Below are 22,850 nucleotides of genomic sequence, written 5' to 3' on the forward strand. Positions count from 1 at the left end.
ACTGCAATATGAAAGGAATCAAAAACACCAAACTGTTTTCCTTTATATATTTTCGTAATATTTTTACTTAAGAATATCAATTAATTATATGACAAAAACGATTGTAATTAATATTATACCAAACGATTTCAGATAAAAGAAAAACAGGAAAAACTGATTGAATGAAAAGAAAACGAATTACTTATTTACACGTGCGTTATCTGTCAATTCAATAATGCTATTAAATACATTTATTTAAATACAGATTATTGTATAAATTTTGAAAAATTATAAAATTCAGGGAAAAGATAAGATAAGATAAAGGTGCGGGGAGAATGAAAATGCCCCCCCCCCAGCCCACAACTTTTTGGGCTGAGCATAGAAATCTTAGTAAGAATTTATATGCGAACTCATAAAATGATAAAGACTTCCTGATTATTTTAATTTATTTAAATTATTATTAACTTATAATTAGAAGTCTGTTTTTATCTTAAGCAAAATAAAATTTCAATTTTCAAAATTTTTAAAAAAATGATCTGTGAAATTGCGAGTGGATGAGTGGAGTTCTTGAACTCGGGTTCTTAACCTTCGGATATTGCATTTGGATGGGATTTTGGAATGAAATTATTTAGCGTGTGGTTGTGCATGATAATTTCAAGCGTTCTTATCTGGTAAGTTAATTTATAAAATGGAAGACAAAGACAATAAGATAGTTTTACATTAGAGTTTTATCGGTCCTGAGTCTAACGGGTATGGTAAAACTGTTGGTAATATTTTAATCACAAATAAGTCGGTGAAGTCTCTTAGAATTTCAAAGGAGATTGTATATTTCCGTCTCCTTTATTGCGATCTTGCCGCTTATATATAATTTTTCAGAAAACCTAGTTTCTTGCGAAAATCGTTAATAGTAGAAAGATAAAGGTCTTTTCAAATATTATTGTTCCGGCAAATTATAGGATACTGCTTATTTGCTTAAGCAATTTTGTAGTTTTCCCAGAACTGTAATGTTTTTTTTTTGTTTTTTTTGCGGAAGTCGATTATATGAGGGATGCGTAGGAGATTAATGGCCTCAGCATTGATTTTATAGATTAAATGGTCTTATTCTAAAGTTAAGAAAATTGCTTCGTTTAATTTTTTAAAAAATAGAATATAATAATTTGCATTCTTTATTATTTTAGATACGTAATCTTTTCTTTGGAAGGTATTTTAAGAAATTTTAATAATACAGTTATTTTAAAAAGATTATAATGATTTAATTACCTTGAGTGTAATGAATTTGAAAACAATTTTTGACTTTTTATATGCGTAAAAAAGTATTTTTCAGTCTAAGTAAGAATTGATGCCTGCTTAATAGTCACTTGAGTGTATGATGTGAAATCCTTTTAAAATGTTATGGTTAAAAAAGAATATTCCTACTTCCTTTTTTTAACAATATACTATATCTTTTATATATTTTTTAAGTGTCACTTTTATTTCTTTTCCAAAACTGTCAAAGATGCGGCAGATTGTTACATTTTAAAAAGCTCTCAAGAATTTAAATGCCGAATGTGTTGTCATAAAATTAGAATTGCAGACGATTTTCTGCTCTGTTTCTACTTCAGAAAGCGTCCATCAAACTCGGTTCAGTTCCACTGGAACTCATGCGGATGGATGTCTCTCCGAGCTACGGTTACGGAGGACTGGTTTAAAGACTTACTCCATCGAAAAATATTTATTAATCCGTTTATATTAATGACAGATATGGAATTAGATTCTTCTCAGTTTGATATTTAGGTTGAATTTTAATGGGTTTTTTTTACTGTTACTGTTGCCAGTCATTTAATGTTATAAAAATATCTATTGGTGCAACTCAAGAGATCAAAATTTTTACTTTTTGATGTTTATTAACTATTGTTTGCCAATGTAATTGTAAAATTGTCCGCGCTTTTGCGTATGGGTTAGGATGAATTTATTTCTTCAAAATAGGGGTAAGAGGAAAGATGAAAGGAGATGTTTACACTTAAAAATAAAGTAAACTCGGAATACTCGCAGATTAAATTAAAATAAAATAATAAATTCAGAAAAGACACGATTCTCATATACATTTGAAAAAGAAATAACGAAAAAATATCTAATAGGGCAGGAATCAAGGTCAATGAATGATGGAGAATTTCGGAAATATGCTCATTCTTCCACGTCTCACCCCCTAGTGAGATAAAATCGGCGAAAAATGGTCGTCTCAAGATATTGAAACGACCAGTAACATACTGTCAATTTCGTCATGTGGTTAATAACGATGAAAAAAAATCATTCAAAATACTTAACAGGGCAAACCATTGGATCTTAAATAACCAAATTTGGTACTATATACTTCTTGAATAAAGGGTGCTATCCGTAAAAGGACTTTTCAAAATTTTAATTTGATTTTTTTATTAAAAATTAATCTAATTATGTGTATAGGTAAAAAGGTAATTGATTTATAAACATTATGCAGTTTATATAAATGAAATAAAACAATCATCTCGAGAATTGGCAAAAAATAAAGGAATAAATTTTAAATAGAGTATGCCTGAAATTTATCAAAAACTAAGTGAAAATGTTAAACATGATGTATGATAAACATAAATAACATGATAGCTCGTTTCAGATTCTTTTCAAAACGTTCAAAATTCAGTTTCTTTTTGCATTACTTGATATCGTTAGAATTGAGAGTTTTGAATTTCTAATTCGAGACTCTCTCGTTCGATAGAAGGGAAGAAAAAAAGATAGAAAGGAGGGAGGGGGAATTAAAATTGGCCTTCATTGACGCACACATTTGGGTTGCGTGTGGCTTTTTGAGCGATACCACATTTGTGGTTTTTCTGGAATTTTCGTTATAAGTCTTATTTTTTTAATGCTAATGATGTGCGAAATTCGTAATTACGAGGGATATAAACCGCAAAAGGAAATAAAGAAATAGAGGCGAAAAACATTAATCATATTAGTAATATATGACATTTAATGAGTGTTTTGTATTACATTTATTCGAATACTGACAGGGAGGCGACTTACAAAATGGTACTGCTTTTTGGTGTTCCGTGTCAAAGAAATTTCTTCAACTTTCCTTTTAGGAAATTAAAAAAAAAAAGTTAGCATATATATATATATATAATATACTTTGTTGTTGAGAAAGGGTAATTTTAATAAAATACCCAAAAGCTCTCTGATAGAGGAGTGGGGAAACGAAACAATTCGAATTCGAAAATCTAGTCTGACATATCGAATCATGATAATGTTTTAGTTTGATTCGTCTGTCTTGTTTTAATTTGACTGCATCAACCGTTCCTTTTTACATGTAACGATTTTCAAATCACTAAATTTAGAAAGAATGCATGCCTGAAACTGTTATTATGTTTAAAAAATATACACCGTGTTTGAAATGTGTTAAAGCAACAGTTTGTAATAAATTGAGAAGGTAAATTTAAAAATATCTGATATTAATTATTGCTAGTATCATGAGAGCTATTAAAATATTAGTATTGATTATTCGCGTACTGTTTTTGATTCATTTTGTTGCACAAGGTTGCTATGCAAAGAAAAACTATTGTTATAAAATTTTGTTTAAAAATAATCTTGAAAAATTGATTAAAGATAAAATTACGTGAAAATGAAATTAGTATGACTGAAAAGCTAATTTTTGAAATTTAGGTTGGTATAAAAAGGATTTTTATGCTCCAAAGTTATTGAGAAAAAATGCTAAAATGTTTATTAGTTTTTAATTAATTAAAAATTTAATTAATTAATTTCTTAGACAGCAGCTACTAATCAAGAAATTTTAGGTCCACTGTTCTGCATTATAAAAAGTTTTGAACAATTTTTAAATTAACATATCTAGCCTATAAATATTAATAAGTGAAAAGTCTTAGAAGGCAACTCACTATTAAAAATTCTACTCTTTACCTACCAGCATTTGATAAACTGCATAGTTTAGTTCTATTAACATCAAACAAAGATGACTGGAATTTACAGAATCGCCTGAAGTGAGCTGAGTATTATTCATGCTTAAAAGTCTACGTACTGAAATATAATCTTCTTTGCCTCTGAGCTTAATCTTCTGAGTATTAGCAATCACGGAAAGTAAATACTTGAATAAATTGTGTTGCTTAACCCTTTTGATTGCACATTTTTTTTTTTTGAGAAATTGACCATGGTTCAAAGAATTGGCTTAGAGGACTTTCAAATTTGACTAACCCTTTAAAAACTGTTTGATCAAATCCTTGAAGCATCTTTAAATGCCCATTACGTGACGTAAATGAAATATTGATTAATCCAGATTTAAGTATCAGGAAAGGACCTTTAAAATGTTTGTTCCAGATCTTATAACATAATAAAATTTTTAAAATTAATCATATTTGATTTATAGCAATATACCTACTTATTTTTTAAATTTGGAAGTTGATTTTAATCTTACTGATATTTGAGCTACAACCCGCAAATTGTGACTGAAAACATAGTTCAACCTAGAAAACATGGAAAACCTAGTTTTGCATTTTTACTTTCACGTATTCAAAAGATAAAGAAAGAATTGTTAATCATCAAAAACTTCGTCTTTTAGAAGAATCTCGCCCTCCTTGAGTGATAAAAAAAGTTTTTTTTTTTTTTTTTAATTTATCGCCGTTTATTATCACGATTCGAAAAAACAAACTGGAAATGAAATTTATGTTGGTTTTATACCAAATATCAAAACCCTGCATATTTTGAAATAAACGAGAGAAAGGAGGGGAGAATTCTCATAATTTTATTGTTTTAAATCGTAGGTTAAATATTTATTTACTAAATACTTTCATAGATTAAACAATGAAAAACTAATTCTAATATAATCGGAATCGTAGACAGTATTAATTCCCAAAATTTAAATTCATTATTAATACAAAAGTGGCAATCAATCTTTTGATTGTTTTTACAATAAATGGAAAAATAAGCATATCTAAAATTACAATTAAATTGACTAAATCTTGGCTGTTTTTCAAAACAATTTATCGTAATTCCGTTTCAAATTTAATCAGTAGATTTTTTTTATTGCTTCCAAGATAATATATTATAAACTGCAAGCTCCACATAGATTTATATTTAAATACTTATGAATTAAATAGCATGCAACTTGCATTGCATGTTCATTTTAATAGAATTAAGAAATATTTTTTTGAATGCAAAGCTTTCAAAATTGATTTAGTACAGAATCTATCAAAACATAATATTACACATTCTGAACTAAAAGTAATTTATTATCTTGTGAAAGTTCTGAAAAATGAACTACGGGCAATACATATTTTTGTAGATTAATCGTATTTTTTATTTCATATTCTCTCACGAATATACATAAATCATTTTTTCCTACTCTTGTTTTGATTCTTCAATGTTCTGAAAACTGCCAGCAAAAATAATTTAAAGCAATAAATTGTTCCCCCCGTCATTTTTTTTTTTTTTTTTTTTTTTTTTTTTTTTTTTTTGTGTGTGTGGTGTAAACAAATTATTTTTCAATTTAATGTAGCGACTTAAAAGAGATTAATTTTCGGTAAAATATATATTCAAACTATTTTATTTCTTTGAAAAGAATTGTTTCATCTCGGAGATTACGAAATATCATATTCGATAAAGGGATGCACAAATTGAATTTTTTCGATTTGAGCGTGATTAATCGAATCAATCATTTATGAAATCTGACAATAAAAATTCAAATTTGTAATATTTTGATAATTTTTAAATAATGTAACAAAAATGTAACTGATTGAAGATAGATTATTTTTTTTAAAGTAGCAAAATGTAAAATTATGGAATTAAATTAGAACGATTTTTTTAAAGATAAAAAAAAGAAATTAATTTAAAACTCGAAATTTGATATCTTTGAATGTGAACTTTTATATGAAATTTCAATCATCGATTTTATTTTATCAATGACAAATTTAAAAAATCTAATTGATTGACGATATATTATTTTTTTAAGTAGCTAAATGTAAAATTAAGGAATTAAAGTAAAACGATTTTTTAAAAGTTAAAAAAAGAGAGATTAATTTGAAACTCGAAATTTGATATTTTTTATTGTGAACTTTCATATGAAATTTCAATCATTCGATTTCATTTTATCAGTGACAAATTAATTTTTTTAATCCATTTTCGCTGTTATACTAAATGCTTCTGCTGAATAATTTTCTCTTATCGCAACCAAATTAAAGTTCTTTCAATTGTAGGATTCTTGGATTTGATTTTTCAGATGACAGAAATTGTTTGATGAAAATTTCAATTTTTATCCGAATGTGGATTCAATTGAATACTTTGCTCTTTTTGATTGACTTTTCTGATTTTTTATTTCTTCCTAATTTAAATTTCTAATCCTTTTAAACAGTAAGGTTTCCACTGAATTTTTTTTAATGGGGATATTTTTCATTTATATAAAATTTGAAAACGATTATCATTTGCGGATAATTTAGAAATAAAATCATGGAAATATCACTGCAAAAGTTAGCTGATTTAATTTTGCTAGTTCGTTTGATTTTTGATAAACCTTTTTCTATCTATTTTTTTTGATGTGATGGCTTTGATATAATTTCTTTCATATTTTCTGCTGTGATCTTGGTTTCATGTGGTTCATATTTTCTGATGTGATATCGATTGGTCGTGCTCCAATAAGATTTTCTGATTCGTCTCTTTGGTCACATTATATTCCAACTCCTTGACGTAATCTTTTTCTTCTCTTTCTTCAGATTTATTTATCCTCTTGGTCCTATTTTATTATGTTTTCTGATGTGAATACGGCTATGTTTTATTCAGAGTTTCTGAGATACTGGATTTCTTTGTACATCACTCACACTTAAATTGTAGATTTGTGTCGAATTTTGGACCATGTTTGTCAAAGAGTAGACTGTTTATCAATCCACGAAGTGTGAACTCAGTATCCCAGAAACTCATGGTTAGGCAAATCAGTAACATGCCGTGATGCAAAACTACCTTCATGAAGACTTTCACAAGAAACTGTCAACAAGTTTCTTTGAAAAAAGCCGACAAAAACGATAATCATCAACAATAAAGGATAGTAATCGCAATAAAAAAAATTGATTACTACCTTCTCTTCCCAAAAAATGTTAAGTGATCCCGTCATCTCCTTCATGTCTAAGACATTACCATAGCTTTGCCATTTACTTGACTCTGGACCGAATTTGCCGAAATTCATTTACGTAAATTTTCTTTTTCTTCTCTTCCTTTTTCCTTTTACTATTTATTAGTTAATTGTTATCTAATATGTTAATCCCTCATTTTTCTTGCACAACCACTTCCTATATAATTTCATTTCTATGTCATTATAGGGGCCGTTGTGGCCTAGTGGTAAGGTCTGGGCTTCGGAACTGAAAGATTTCAGGTTCGAGACCTAATTCCACCGAAGAATCGTCGTGTAAGAGGGTCTGGTGTACATTAAATCTGTCGGGGCTAAACGTTCACCTGCTGGTGTGGTGCGGAAGTTTTGGAGAGGGGGTGAGGTGCCAGCTCAGGTATCTCCTCGTCATTTGACCGCGGTCCAAAATTACGAGGTCCGTGCCAAAATAGCCCTAGTGTATCTTTAAAACTGGACGCTAATATAACTAAACTAAAAGCTATGTCATTATTCTATTCACCTGTTATATCTGGAAGTTAAGAACCCGGAGTTCAAGCACTCCGTAACAATCCCCTCAAATCAGCAATCCCAGAAACTTAAATGTGATAGCTAAATGGAGTTCAGTATGTAGTGTTGATATTAAAAAATAGATTTGTTTTATCTGATACATCAACTAGAAGAGGTCATAAATGATATCTGATTTTGTTTACTATATGATAAAATTAAGTAAAAACCGCTCTGTATTGTGTAAGTACATGAAAGAGTCGAGGGAAGAAAATTCAATTGGTAGTATTATGAGCCGAGTAAATGGCATACAATAATTAGCATTTTTAAAATGATAATTCGTGAAGCGCATTCCAAATTTATGAGACATTGAATCATGATATTAATATCGTTTCAACTACAGCAATAAATGGATGTTAAGACCTCTAATTCCTTCTAATCAAGTAACTCTCAATTCTTTTCTTTGTATTCTTTTAATTATGTATGAAACAGCGAAAATGTCAACGAGCATCTTTGAAATATTAGATGGGTATATGTTGTACTATGTATTAGAATGTTCATTTTATTACTTCTAATGAAATTTCGCCATGTGGATAATTCCATGTTTTGCATAATTGCTTCGGAGACCTAATTTAGGTTTTCTTTCATCGCTGTTCTTAATTCGTTAGTACAATTTTACTGACATTTTATAAATTATTTATCATTTCGGAATGTATTAAGAATCAATTGTCGTTTCCAGTGACTATATGTCATGCAAAATCCATTTAGAGATTTCCCTTTTTTTTTCCGATTGGATAGAAGAAACAGCTTTTTATCACGGAAGTCGGTATCTTTGCTGGCTTCTCTTCATTCAGAGCTCTGAGAGTAATGAATGGGGGGAAAAAAAATCCTAGATGGTGTTTTTATCGATTTATGGTTTTAGCGGGAATCTTGTTTTCTTGAAAGGTTTTGCTGCCAAAATTTTTGCGAATATATTTTACTTTGTAGTACGTCGATAAAACATCTGGTGTATAATTTGCTTCAGCAATGCATATACCAAAATTGGAACGTCCATGGAAGTCTATAAATTTTCATTCTCTTTAGATTTTGATATAAAATTCTTTAAGGGAATTTGAGTGGATAAATTGCATTGGTAGAGCGTAAAGAAGGGTATTCCAAAATAAAGTAAGGAATTTTAATAAATTCTTATGATCTTCAATATGGGTTTATTAAAAAGCATAGTGGATTTTTTTTTTTTTTTTTGGCATCACGCTTTTCACTATTTTTTGCTGCATCTTATTAAATTGGTATGCATTTTCTTTAGAGTATTTTGCTAAGAAAATAAACTTATGTTGTGATGTCGGTTAATAATGTCTATGGAGATTGTTTTTTCCCTTTTCTTTTCTTTTGCTCCTTTTTTCTACTTCAAGTCGTTATTATTTCATGTTCTCTATGTTAAAGTTTTTTTTTTTTTTTTTTAATAAAGTGCTTTAAAGAAAATTAAAATTATCTGACAGCTTTCAGTGAATGCTGCATGATTCGCTTCTTAAATATTAACTTAATATTTATCGTGTAATGAATTGATATATTTCAGTCTCTGTAATTTAATTGTTTTAATTTGTCCTCACTTCACTTAATATTTATCATGATATGAGTGATATAACGGCAGTCTCAGTAATTTAATTGGTTTGATTTGTTCTCACTTCACTTAATATTTATCCTGATATGAATTCATATAATGTCATTGTTACTAATTTAATCGGGTTGATTTGTTCTCACTTCACTTAATATTTATGCTGATATGAATTGATACAACGTCAATCTCTATATATTAATTGTATTTGTTCTAATTATTTTCTGAGCGTTATTTTTTTTTGTTATATTACAATGAAAAATTAAAATGCCGTAATGGGATTTTTTTAAAAAGTTTGCTATATAACCTTAGTGGTTGTATTTTTCAACAAAAATAAGGCAGCTTTAAAATGCAATTCAGTGCAGGGAGGGGATTGTAATGGAATTATTTGCATCCTTCGTTTTGAGAACTCGAAATATAATTTTCTTTTCGGGTACTGAAATCTTTCATTGCCCTTTGTATTGAAAATATATAAAGTCTTTTTTTGCTGTTTGAATAAAAGACGACATATTTCTTACTATTAAATGATTTTCAATAAATGTAAAATTCACTACAAAATATTCAAAAATTTTCACTATAAAACTGCGGAGTTATTATTATATTAAAGGGATTTTTTTTATTAGCTTATATTAAAAAGTATTGGAACAGAAAATTATTGAAACTGAAAGATTCCATTCTTTTCTATAATTTTTTCTAAGCCTTGAATTCTGTTCAGTTTCTCATTTTTTAAAAACTTTCTCGTTATAGCAGCTGATTGAAGTAAAAGGAGATTTGAATCCCTAGACCGAAACATAGCATAGTAATGCTTTAGCCTTAAATCGTCTATCTTGTCACCGTTTCGCTTGCTTGCCTTTGCTGTTGCATTCTGTGCGCAATGTTTTTTTAAATCACGTAATTTATAATAATAACAAGCCTAAATGCATGATCATATGAGAAAAACATCCGGTGTTCTGTCAGAAAAGCTATAGGTATTTTTTTAAGGTACATAGTATAGAATTTTTTTTTAGAAGAATTGCCTGATCTCAAGTCCTAACTGGAGAATTTTCGTTGGTGTTTTTTCAATCTCCAAATGGTCGCCAAGGCTGGGGCCATTAGTGTGACACTATTTAGTATCCATTAAGAATATCTGTAAACCCACCTTCTGTAGAAAAGAAAAAAATATCACCTATTTATAACAATATATAATAAAAGGTGCTTGTTTAAATTTTCTTGGTATATTAACATATGTTTATATTGATTAATATTATTATAATTTTTTTCAAAATACTTCTCTTGTTTAGAGAATTGATACGTTCTCAAAGCATTAAAATTTGAGCTCTAAACAAAAGTTCATTTTAAAAGTAAATATTATAATTTATGTAACATTTAATACAGGAAATATGAAAGGAGTGTGCTATTTTTATTATAGAACAGTATAAAAACATTTTAAAAAAAATATTTAGTTTTTAATTGCAAGTTGAAAAATTCTTGTGAGGCGATAATACGCAAATTCATACTTTCAAATCGGTACGTTCCGAGGAAAAAATATGTAGAAAATTACTCTAAAAGTTTTATTAAGTTGGAATAAAACTTCAATATTTACAATAAACTTATTTTCATTTTATTATAAAAAATAAAAATTTTGAAAAATATCGAATGTCATGCTATTTGAAAAATCTGAACATTATGTAATTATTTTACATTATAAATATTCTTTTAAAATTATATTACATCCCAGAAATAAATAAAAAAAAGTGTAAACCATGCTTAATGTTTGTAATTATTATGTTATAAAATTCTATACACACGCAGTGGGAAGAATTTTATATATGTGTTCCGAACGTTAAAAAAAAGTTTTCAGAAACATATAAAAGGACTCTTATTAATCATATTTTTTAAAGCTCATATTTCAATTCTATGCTTTTCAGACTTATTTATATTATTATAAATTTCAATAACCGATGAACTATCCACTGTTTTATAAGAGAAAAATTACAAAATAGTTTTTGAGCTTACAAACCTTCCTAGCTCCCAATTAAGAGTGTGCGTGAAAAATTTTGAACCTTAAATGGGAATTATATACAAAGATTTGCAGATTTGAAATCTTTGAAGTGATAATTTCTTCTCTTTTACTCTCTAAGTAAATATAAAATTCGTATCTCATCATATAGATCTGGGAAGTAATCCATTCTAGATCTTACCTTATTAACGAAATTCGTATCTCATCATATAGATCTGAGAAGTAATCCATTCTAGATCTTACCTTATTAACGAAATTCGTATCTCATCATATAGATCTGGGAAGTAATCCATTCTAGGTCTTACCTTTTTAACGAAATTCATTGAAAAAGGGTGTGTCATTTATGACGACATTACCAGCTAGGTTTAAATGACGCAAAAATTAGCATATGAAATAACTTCCATGTTTAGAAGTAATTTTCATCATAAGTAGCTACTCGCACTTGACAGAGTAAATTAATCCGCCCTAAGGTTAAAAAATACTGTCATTCGTTTTGGTCAGTTTGAAAATGATCCTTGAGAATCAAGTTTCTCCAAAACAATAAAGGGTATCGAGCATCGGGAAAAATGCATTGGGTTGAAACGTGTATTCTTCCTATTTATATTGTGCATTTTTAAATAAATATGCTTTTCGTTAAGAATTGAAATTTTTGTGCAGATTTATTTAGAACTTGTTTATTAAGCTCATCTTAACTTTTGATTTTGACTCTCTCTTTTAATGTTCATTGCAATCATTCAACATCAATGCTTTGAGGCAGTTTTCATTTTTTTAACGTTTTTTGCAACAAAAGCGTCTTTTGAGGATCAATTTGATATTAAAAGGAAAAGTGAAATCAATACATTGAACTTCATATACTTTATAAATCAATGCATTGAATGTTTTTTTTTTCTCGGCATGTCATTTATTATTGCTTTCAAAAGCTGCTTTAACCTAGGATGAAATCCAGCTGTACGCCATGTGACGCATGAAGATCTTTTATTTTTCAATGTTTTAAAATATTATTTGTTGAGTCTTATGTGTCATAGGAATAAAGTGTATGATTGCAAACAAGTAAAAATAAATAAATAAAAACGTCACCAAAATTAAAAATATTAGGTGCATTTCCATTTTTTTAAATATGATTTTACCCGAAAGTCTTAACTTTCATTTGTCAGTTGGGACTACACGATCTCTAAAGAGGCAATGCAGTCCTGCATGAGAATTATAGCAAGTTTAGAGGCAACAATATTTTAATATTAGTTATTATTAACTATTATAGAAGTTGTTTAGAAGAAAATGTTTTTTTTTTTCCTTCTAAAGAGGGGGAAGGGCGGCGATAGTCTTGAAAAGGATGGGAATCCGTTTATAAACTATAATATATAAACTCTCTCTATATATTTAATATATAACTTTATAAACTAGCTCTTATGTTATATAAAATTTAGAGAAAATTGGTTTAATTTCAGAATTGGAGAAAAGCCGTAAAAAAATATTTCAAAAGTTTATTTCAAAAAAAAAAAAAAAATGTTAGACTATACATTTGAAATATACCATCATATAAATGCAGAATTTTGTTACTATAAAATACTTTTACTTACTTTGTGGCATTACCTGATTAATAAGAACTATGTGTCGGTTTGAAAATTACTCTTAGGATTTGTTACATTTATCTTTTTTTACGCATCTCATTCTAGTAAAAAGCAGTATTTAAAAAGAAAAAATCCCCACAGGAATTATTTTATAAAAGCTAATCTTGTTGAGTTATTCATTTAATTACTGAAAATCATATTATAAGCATTTAGATACATTTGTGAATTGACAGACATCGTTTCTCATGTGCCAAATGATTAGTTTGACTCAGCATCTGAGTGAGACAGTTTGGCACTAGATTTGCGACTATTGATTACATTTTTATTTTTATTGAAATGAGTCAGTTTAACTCGTATATAAAAATATCGTCTTATGTATGACTCATTCGCATAAGACGTCTTATATATTAGGAAAAATAAATCTCATTTAAAATAAATCATTTATTAGGGAAAATTTTACTGTATTTTTATATATGTTTTTGAATACATAAACATTGAAATGCATTTTCCTCTGTCATTTTTATTGCATTTATCAGAATTGTTCTCTACAACTTACAGTAACATTCTAGCAACATTCATTTACGTTATTGGAATGGAAATTCTATTTGTAATTAATTAATTAAATTGAATGCTTATGCTTCAGTTATTTTTAGAATTTTTATGTATCAGCTGTTGGAAATTCATTTCTTCGAGACATAACTTTTATGTATTTAAAACAATTAGCCATAAAATCATTTGGTGAGTGAACCTGATTCATACTAGTAAAAATAATTTTATCACTTCCGGAATTATGAAATTAAAGAGTAGGTGTACAGATGGATTTTTATTTGTATATATTTCATTTATTTAATTAAAAATCAATATATGCTTTTAAAAATAACTTTAAAGTTTTCTCTCTCTCTCTCTCTCTCTCTCTCTCTCTTTGTCTATATCTATAGCTATAAAATTTCGAATGAGTCAAATTATCCCATTCCATAACTCTGATATTAAATTGTGCATTCTTGTCACTTAATTACGGTTATAATCGTTTGGGGTTTTTTGTATGCTTTCAAATTTAATATTTTATTGTTTTTAAAGCGTTTTATATTTTCTGTTTGCTGTTATATTTAATAGTTTTTTTTTATTTTAACTTGTTGCAAAAAAAAAAAAAAAAGTCAAAATAATTTGTATTTCTAAATTTATCTCTGGAATTTCGTAAGTTTGCGAAAAACTCATACTTTTATATGTATTTTTAATGGCCTGTAATGTCTGAAATAAAGAATTTATGACCTCTTTTGAATTTACCTTTTGTTTTTAAAATTACTCCAATCTTCAAAATTACTAGAATTTTTTTTCTTATACTTTTAATTTTATTCGTTTATTTTTATTTGTTTGTTTTATAACTCTAATTACTTGATTCCTTTCAACAGTTTGTATATTACTGAAAAAAATAATTAATTTCATGAAATTTACTGCATTTACATACTATTCATTGCATCTCCAAAAAGAAATCCTCTTTTCAGAGCAAAATAGTTTTCAAATAAAACGGTATCCAAATGGATAATCATTCACATTTCCATAAGCCTAAAAATCTGGATTTCATTTTCTGCGAGAATAAAGGGGATTTGGGATTTGATTTTAGAAGAACTGTGTTTTTGTGAAACAAAAGAAGTAAAATATTTCTCATTTTATTTGAAGATTACGTGTTTTTACCCAGTTTTGCCCACTGTATATCATTTGGTAATTCTCTTTCCCTGACCCCTCCCCTTAGAAAGAAAAATCGAACGATTTCTGTTGTCAGGCTGAATGACACCTGCCAGTCTAGGGTACCGCGCCCATTGCTTTACAATGGCTGTCAGCGTTCAAAAAAGCAGCAGGTCGCTTTATAGGAAAGGGATTTTTTGTTTAGAAAAATTGATTTTTTCTCCGATTTTTCTAGAAATAGTCGTCTAAAGAGAAAGTACTGTTCTTGATATAAATTCTGCTATTGCGTTCTATTTTTGGATTTCATTTGTTAATAATGTTTAAAAATTTATGTCAGCGATGATTCATTTGTTCCCTTTACTGTTTTGATGTTATTTCTGGATATAAAGGGGAAACGCTGGATGTATTTGATGCTAAATTGTGATTAACTCACAAATTTTGAAATCAGGTTTGTTATCACTCTTTTCATTTCATAATCTGTAGTTTTTATTGCAAACTTGAATGAGTATCTTTGATTTATTGATTGATTTGATGGAATCTTTTTGGGAATTGTACAAACGGTTTTTTTATATAGTTTAAGGATTGTTGCAGAATCTTTTTTAGTTATTGATATAATTAAATGTAAGCAAGTTTTAATCAAATTTAATGACGTTAATTTAATATGTCTAAATTTGTTATTACATAATTTGTGTATTAAGTAATATTTAAGAAAAATATTTTTTTAAGACTAGAAGCCAATCTTTTTTCAAGTTACAAGAATATATTTTCTAGATTTAATCAGCAATATTTAATGAATATATAAGCAAAAATTATTTAGGTATCAAATATTGATCCTCTTAAAGTATTTGTAACTTAAGAATTTCTTCTTCTTTTGCATATCGATTCTTTTTTTTTTCATTTCAGATTTACTTGTGAAAATTGACATACCGTAAATAATATTTACCTTACTTAAACTTTATTTAAATTTCTTCGATTTTTTTATTAAAATTTTGTTTTTATTGAATAGGTTCTTAAAGAATTATATTCTGCAATGTCAGACCTAATTTCCTTTGCAAGAATAAATTTTAATTTAAAGTTATATGAACACTATGGTCAATTGAAAGGGACTTCGTTATCTTTTGAACTGTGGCAGACGGCTTTGATGTTAATTTTTCGCTCTGTTAACTTCCATGCATGGGAATTTTGATTTGGGATTATATTCATTAATCACTGGGTACAACATGCATAATGGTTTTGTGTAATAGAGATTTGAACCCATGGTTTAAAAACACTGTTATTTGAAGAAAAAAAATGTGATTGTTCAGATTGTATTAAATTACATCTAGCGGAGTATTTAATAAACAGTTGATTAATTTTAATTCATAATGAATCATATTATAAGTCATATAGTTTCTAAATAACCATTATCACCATCTCTATTTGGATGAAGAATAACTATTTGACAATTACTGAGGGTGCCTGTATAATTTGACCTTCTATTTAACATTAGATATTTCTTGATAATTTTATGTATTTTCCTGAGCAAATTTTTAATTCTGACAATTTAACGAGCATATTGTTTACAGCAGATACGAGTTGGCTCTTTTATTGTTGCTGTCAACTGGTTGTGTTGACTATTTGGCATCTTTTCATACATACATTTGCGAGAACTGAAATATGTTTTTTGTATCATGCTACTATCAATTTGTTTATAAGATTTTTATATTATTATATTTGTTAATTTTATAGCTTGAAATAAATATTATAAAAAGAATTTTTTTCTTAATTCCTTACCATTACGAATTATTATTGTTCCATGTTAGCCTTTTAATTGGCTGTGAATTGTAAAATAGTTTTTAATGTGAGAGCTTACATATTCCTGTCTTCCAAATCACAAAAAGTGTAAGAGACATGTCCTCCCTATCTCTTTAAAAAAAATGGATATTCTTCTAAATCCATCACCATTTTCTTCCACATTGAGAAAAGGTCAAAGTTTAATATGAGAAACTGAATTTAAACAGTTGACCGTGCATTTTAAAATTTTTTATTATTATTATACTTTTTACGCATGTATGTATACTCGGCTATCATGTTTTATGATATCAAATGCTTATGCCATATTCAATTTTACTTCCTCATTTCACAATTAAGTTTACAAGTCCGAAAGATTTTGTAATGATGGTACTTGTTTTGTTAACCCTTTAAAGGGCCATTTTTTTCTAGTCTTATTATGTTAAAATATTTTTAGGCTTGAAATTAGAATTAGGAAAGGGATTCATTTAGCTTATTAGATAAATATAATTTGATTAATTAATTAATTTGGTTAATTAATAATTAAGTAACAAATCAAGACACATCATTTTGTGTGAGATAAAGAACTGAAGCATCTAAGTTTCTGTCTTTCTAAAAAAATTTGTCAGAACTTATGCCAACCTACATAATTTCATACAAAGATTGATAAATTTGGTGGGAAACATACTTCCCACGGCCCTAGAAAGGGTTAAGCTAACAACGATTTCTTCAACTAGTCAGCAGTGTATAGTAGAAATGTCAAAAGTTGATAGAAATAATCATTACCGTCATCTTTATATTGCATAAGAAAATTTGGGGAAAAAAAATCACTCTTTTCAGCATTATTTTTTGACTTTTGATTGGATATCAAAGACACAAAATACTACTGATGTTTTTAATTATTATCTTACTTTGCAATATTAAGACCGATTAATTTAGTTTTACATTGTTATTATATATTTCGTAATAAATAAATAATAGATTTCTTGACTTTGAAAAAAATATCAAACTTCAAATTTTGAACAAGTAAAAACGATTATTCAAATAATTGAAGTTAGAACAGGGAGTATATTTTTGCACAATTTTAAAGTTCAACAAATTATCTTTTTGATACCAGTTTATTTGTCAGGTTTTTTTCAGAAGTCTTACAGTTTTTAAAATATTCTTTAACACTATCTTCAGAAATATATTTCATTTTCTGAATCATCAAAATCAAGTTGTTTTCATCGTTTAATCAATATTTAATCGCATGATTTTCATTTATGTTTGAAAGTTAAAGGAGGATTCCATTTATTATCTAATGAAATGAAGTTGCCATACCTCAAAGGATGGCATGCAATTAAAAGGCAGATTACTGGACACATTGTGACGTCATCGTAGTTGACATCGTAAGGAAGATTCATTTGTTCAATAAATAGAACAAGTGTATGTTTATTAAAATAACTGGGCTCTAATATTTATTACTGAATCCTGAATATCAATATTATGCTTAAGGTGGGAATTTAACACAATCAGTATTTTAGGCGAAACAGCTGGTCGCCAAAAGTGGGTATTATAAAATATTTTACTGAATCATTGTTTTATAATAGCATGTTATTACCCATATATTTTGGTTTATTCACATAACTGATATTCTTCTGAGAGTGACAGCTTTCTTTGTTCTACCTGCTTACCTGAATGAGTATTGTTAACTCTGTACTTGGGAGGAGAACAAAGTTTTATGATAAATCAAAATTCCCTATCGTTTCTGCAAAGGTTTATAGCTATGAATAGAATGGAATTTTTTTTGACATACTTTACGATTGGTGATTTACTTCACTAGTGTGCTCCATTTTTTCGACGATGTAGGTCGGATTTCTATAGATCGATTGTTAAATTGAGGTCTAAACCTTTGTGGAATTCCACAAGGAATCTGTGTTTGTCTTTTAATTTGTTATTGATTAATGGTTTTGTGAGATGGTAACGAAAGATTCTTTGCAATTCTCCATATTTCAGTGCATTTGTATCAAAGAATATAATTTATTATTAAGATTATTGAAATGAAGAAATTGGGACTGTTAGCAATAAATGCTATTATACCCTGATGTCAGAGAGTCACAATTGGTATATACGAAATAAAGAAAAAACTGGTGTCTTGCTTTAAGTTACAGAGAATGCTTGAAGTTATGAAATATTAACCAAAAATGCGATCTTTTTCTTATCTTTTATTAACAAGAAATCATGAGCTAGATTTTTTTTCCATTATTCATTTGTTTAGTATAAGGATTTTGACTGATATTGTGTCTTACTTATATAGATTTTTAAATATGAATATTTTTTAGTGTATGCTCGAAATTAATTTTTGTTTTATTAAAATAATTATGCAAATAATGTATTTAATGATAATTTTGACAGTTTTTTTCTATGCGTATAATTCTTTATTAATAATGTTTTGTATAATTAATATAACTTTTATATTGGAAACCTTTGAGCATTATTATTGTAATAATTTTTTTGTTTTAAAATCTTTTATAAAAAAAAATTTAGTAAATCTAGATTTGAAGCAAAGATTTCATATATATATATATTATCCCGGTAAGCATAATTTGTGTACAAGAATACGTGGTAAGAAATATGTCAGTCTACGTCGCGACACAAGAACAAAAGAGACTAAAATGTTTCCCCTTCGTTGGTTTTACAATGAGATTTTGATGGACATTTCTTTGACACGTGTCGATTTAGGATAGGGAAATCTAGATATTTTTAAAAGGATGTGGTAAGCATTAAGAATTTTTATCCCTTCACTCGGAACTTGAGAAAATGCAAAACTAAGGTATTTTTATAGAGTACGTGCAGAATTAATTAAATAAAAAAGTGGGCATTGGATCAGGAAATAAGAGAGCATTTTAGCATTAATTTAATATGGGTGAAATTGTGATAAAAGTTAGGAAATTTATTAGGACTTAATTTAGATTAAAAGATATAATTACACACACAGACATTGTTAAATGTTTATGCAGTTAGAACAATTTAAAGTTTTACAATACATAAAAATCCTTCTATACATATATATAAATTTTCCTTTTCTGTATCAAATAAAAAAAATTCCAGTGAATCTTGCTAAATTCTTTTTAACAACGAAAGAATAACATAATGAAATTATTGTAAAAAATTCTGAGCAATAATTTGTCAGTTGATGAAATTTCTTTTGAAATTCATTGCACCCTTAAGAAGAAATTACGGAAATTATTTTATATTTGTGATGTGCCCAGCTTTCTTAGACGAATCGAAGATGTATATTCTGAAAAGAAATAAAAGATTCGAACACACACACACACACACACACACACACACACACACACACACACACACGCACGCACGCACGCACTATATACTTCTAAATATTTTCTCTTAACATTTTTTTGTATTTTTTATACAAATTTTGATTTTGCTTTTGTGCTCAGTTAATGTTACAAATGCATTCGAAGTTAATGTTACAAATGCATTACAAATGCATATTTTGAATTCTCAATTATTGCAAAATCGTTATTAGAACAATTTTTTTTTAAAAATATGATTACAAGTACTTATGCTGTTTTTATTTTATTTATTACTAAATAAAATATGTAATATGTAACTATATAATTACTATATAATAATAAGATTATGAAAATAAATATATATATTCAGTAAAATTTTTATAACGTTCAAAATAAGAGACATTTTATGTATTTTTCAAAATTTTGTATTCATCTGAACTTTTATATAGAATTTAATTCATTGCGTCTCTTTATTTCATTTCTTATCTGTATCATAAATTAATTTTACGATATTTTTGAATTAATTGAAATCTGCCGAATTGGGTACAGTTTTTAAAATATAGTTTTTTTTTTTTTTTTTTTTAAAGTCAACTTATACAATATAGATTTTTTGTCTGTTACATGTAACATTAATTCAAGATTTATTTGAATTATTTATAAAAACTTCCAGAGCTTTCAGTTTTTTTTTTGAAAAAAAATTAGCCGAGATATAAATGGATTAAAAATTCCTTATCCAATCTGTATAATTAAATAAAATTATTGTTTAAATGATTATAAAAGAAAAATAAAACAGTTTTGTTACATTTTCCTTTTTTTCCTTTCCTTTCCTACCTCTTCAAATGAAATTACATATTCCGAAGAATAGTATCAAAATAGTAGATTCATTTGAATGTTAAAATATAAAATGTTAGTCATTTATTTATAACAAACAATTTAATCTAAAATTTGGTATAATTTTTCGAATTAATTTCTTTTTTTTTTTCCCTGTACAATATATTTTTTTCACATTTTTATTTTCATATTGATTCCAAGGATAGAAATTTTTTAAAATAAAACAGTTCAAAATTTAATTAATTATTAACATAAAAAATTATCTCGAATTATGCTCATCAAGTTGCATATTACTGATTTTATCTCATATTCAGTCATTCTGCAGAATGTCATAGAAAGAAAAGAAGTATATTTTATTTTAACGTTTTCCTTCCGCATTTTCCAAAGTTTTATGCAAAATACCTAGGCGTCAATCAAACCGGGAAGATTTTTTAATAAAAAAAATGTTTGAAAAATTGCATTTATTTATGTCAAATTTAATAATATAAGAATTGCAAAATGAAAGACAAGGAATTTTCCTTACAGAAAACGATCAATTTTTTTTATTAAATTACTTTTTGAGAAGGTAGAGAAAAATTATATTTTGGAGTGATGTGAAAATTTGAGAAGCAAAGTTGTCTTTCTCTCGTTATGTTTTTATGATTCCAAGTCCATATCTAAATAAACCTTGAATAGCATAAACGCAAGACATTAAACTGAATAAATAAACATTTTGTATTCTTAAATACTTCAGATTTCACACAAATATTTAATCACGGAAACACTCTTAAGCAAAGGCTTTTAGAAAAAAACTTGCAACGGATATTTCCTACTTTGGCTGAATTCTCTATGGCAGGCTTTTTAATAAACATTTTCCATATCCATTTTCAGGTAAAAATAATATTTCGTGGTCTCACATTTTGAAAATAAACAAGAAAAGCATTTTTAATAAACTACAGTTATAATAAAATTCTATTAAAATAGTTTATTTTAAAAAAATAATCAAATATTTTATGTCAAGAATCTTAACAAATAAATAGTGAGGAATATCAGATGAGGAAGGAGTTAGGAATTTACATGAATTTTGTATCTGAAAGACCCAAAATTTAGAAGTCCTGTTCTGTAAAAAGCGTGAATTGCATTTGTTGTTTAAAGCATACCAAAGCAACTCCGTGTTTCCTTTGTGTACGGGTAACAAGACGGTAATGGGTTAGTCTCCGATCAATCTTTGTAAAAGTGAATTCTTCTACCTCAATAACAATGAAAACACACGGGCCATTGTGCCTTATATTCAGCTTGTCAATGGCCATGATACGAGGGAATACCTTAAGACGAACTGTGTTTCAAGCACTTATATTCAGGGCAGTGAAGTAATATGGAGATAGCTCCCACTTTTGCAATTGCGTATGATTAGGCATTTAACCTATTTTTTTTAAAAATTATTATAATGTTTGTTGATGAAATAAATAATGATTTTAATGGTAGAATTATATTTTTATAGGGGACCTTGAAGAGGAGGCATCTGGTTCTCACGAATATAGGGAAATAATTCTGCAACAAAGTGTTACGATGTTGGCCTACATGGACAGAACTACCAACAGTTCCTCTGTGTCTTCGGGTATAGCTGAACCGAGGATGCTACTGGGATTTAGTGTTAATGATCTCACCATTTTAATTGGAGCTGCTATAGGTAAATTGCTGAAAATATTTTTTCGTTTTAACGAAAAAAATGTTTTAAAGTTTTTTTTTTTTGAACTGAAGTTTCTTTTTTTTTACCTGCAGACATAATGATCGTAATTGCCACAAGATTCTGTTTTCTTCCTTGTTGCAGAATTTGATTAGAATTTTGCGCGTTAACTTTTATGGTTTTCAGGAAACTAAATTAACTAATATATGTTAATTTTTTTTAAAAAAAAATCGGCGTTAAAAGGATTAAATATATAGATTTTAATTTAATTTTTTTTTGTCTAAATTTTATTTACCAAGGTAAATAAGTTTTGTGTAAATTTCACAAATATATTTAATTGTTTATGAATTGCATATATAGCTTAGAATTGTAAAAATTCGATAATTTCTAGGCAGCTGATTTACTATGCAAGCTGTATTCACATGGAAAGGAGATAGCGTTTCGATTTGAAATGCCTTTATTTATATCGTTCATTACTAGCGAGTTTTAGAATGTTCTGGAACACTTGCAAGAAAAAATTTAAAATTTACTAGACATTTTGTTCTAGCGTTTTTGAATTACTTCTAAGATCGAACATGATGCTTTAGAAAGCAAGCATTTTTATTAGCGAATTAGCATGCTGTATTGCTTAAGACTATATTTTCTTAAAAGAAATTACAAAAATTCCATTTTTTTTTTCTGTACTGGCAATATATATAAAAGATGACAAAAAAATGCATCCCTTTTCAGCAATAAAATCTGTAAATAAAGAACCTAAATTTATGGAAATCTTTTTTAATATAAAAATTGTCTTATTAAGCAAGTTTTTATTCTTTTATATTGAGACTAAAATTG

The 22,850-nt window shown here is 27.4% G+C and overlaps 1 protein-coding gene across 2 annotated transcripts in view; it reads left to right on the top strand.

Annotated features, from left to right (window-relative positions):
- Window positions 1-22,850, top strand: part of LOC129985161 (uncharacterized) — a 63,609-nt gene that overhangs the window by 29,526 nt on the left and 11,233 nt on the right. For both annotated transcript variants that reach the window (XM_056095086.1, XM_056095087.1), the window contains exon 2: window positions 21,831-22,019. In XM_056095086.1, coding sequence (XP_055951061.1) covers window positions 21,831-22,019 — 189 coding nt within the window. The remainder of the gene's footprint in view (window positions 1-21,830; window positions 22,020-22,850) is intronic.

The sequence above is a fragment of the Argiope bruennichi genome, chromosome 9, assembly GCF_947563725.1.
Source record: "Argiope bruennichi chromosome 9, qqArgBrue1.1, whole genome shotgun sequence".
Taxonomy (NCBI): Eukaryota; Metazoa; Arthropoda; class Arachnida; order Araneae; family Araneidae; genus Argiope; species Argiope bruennichi.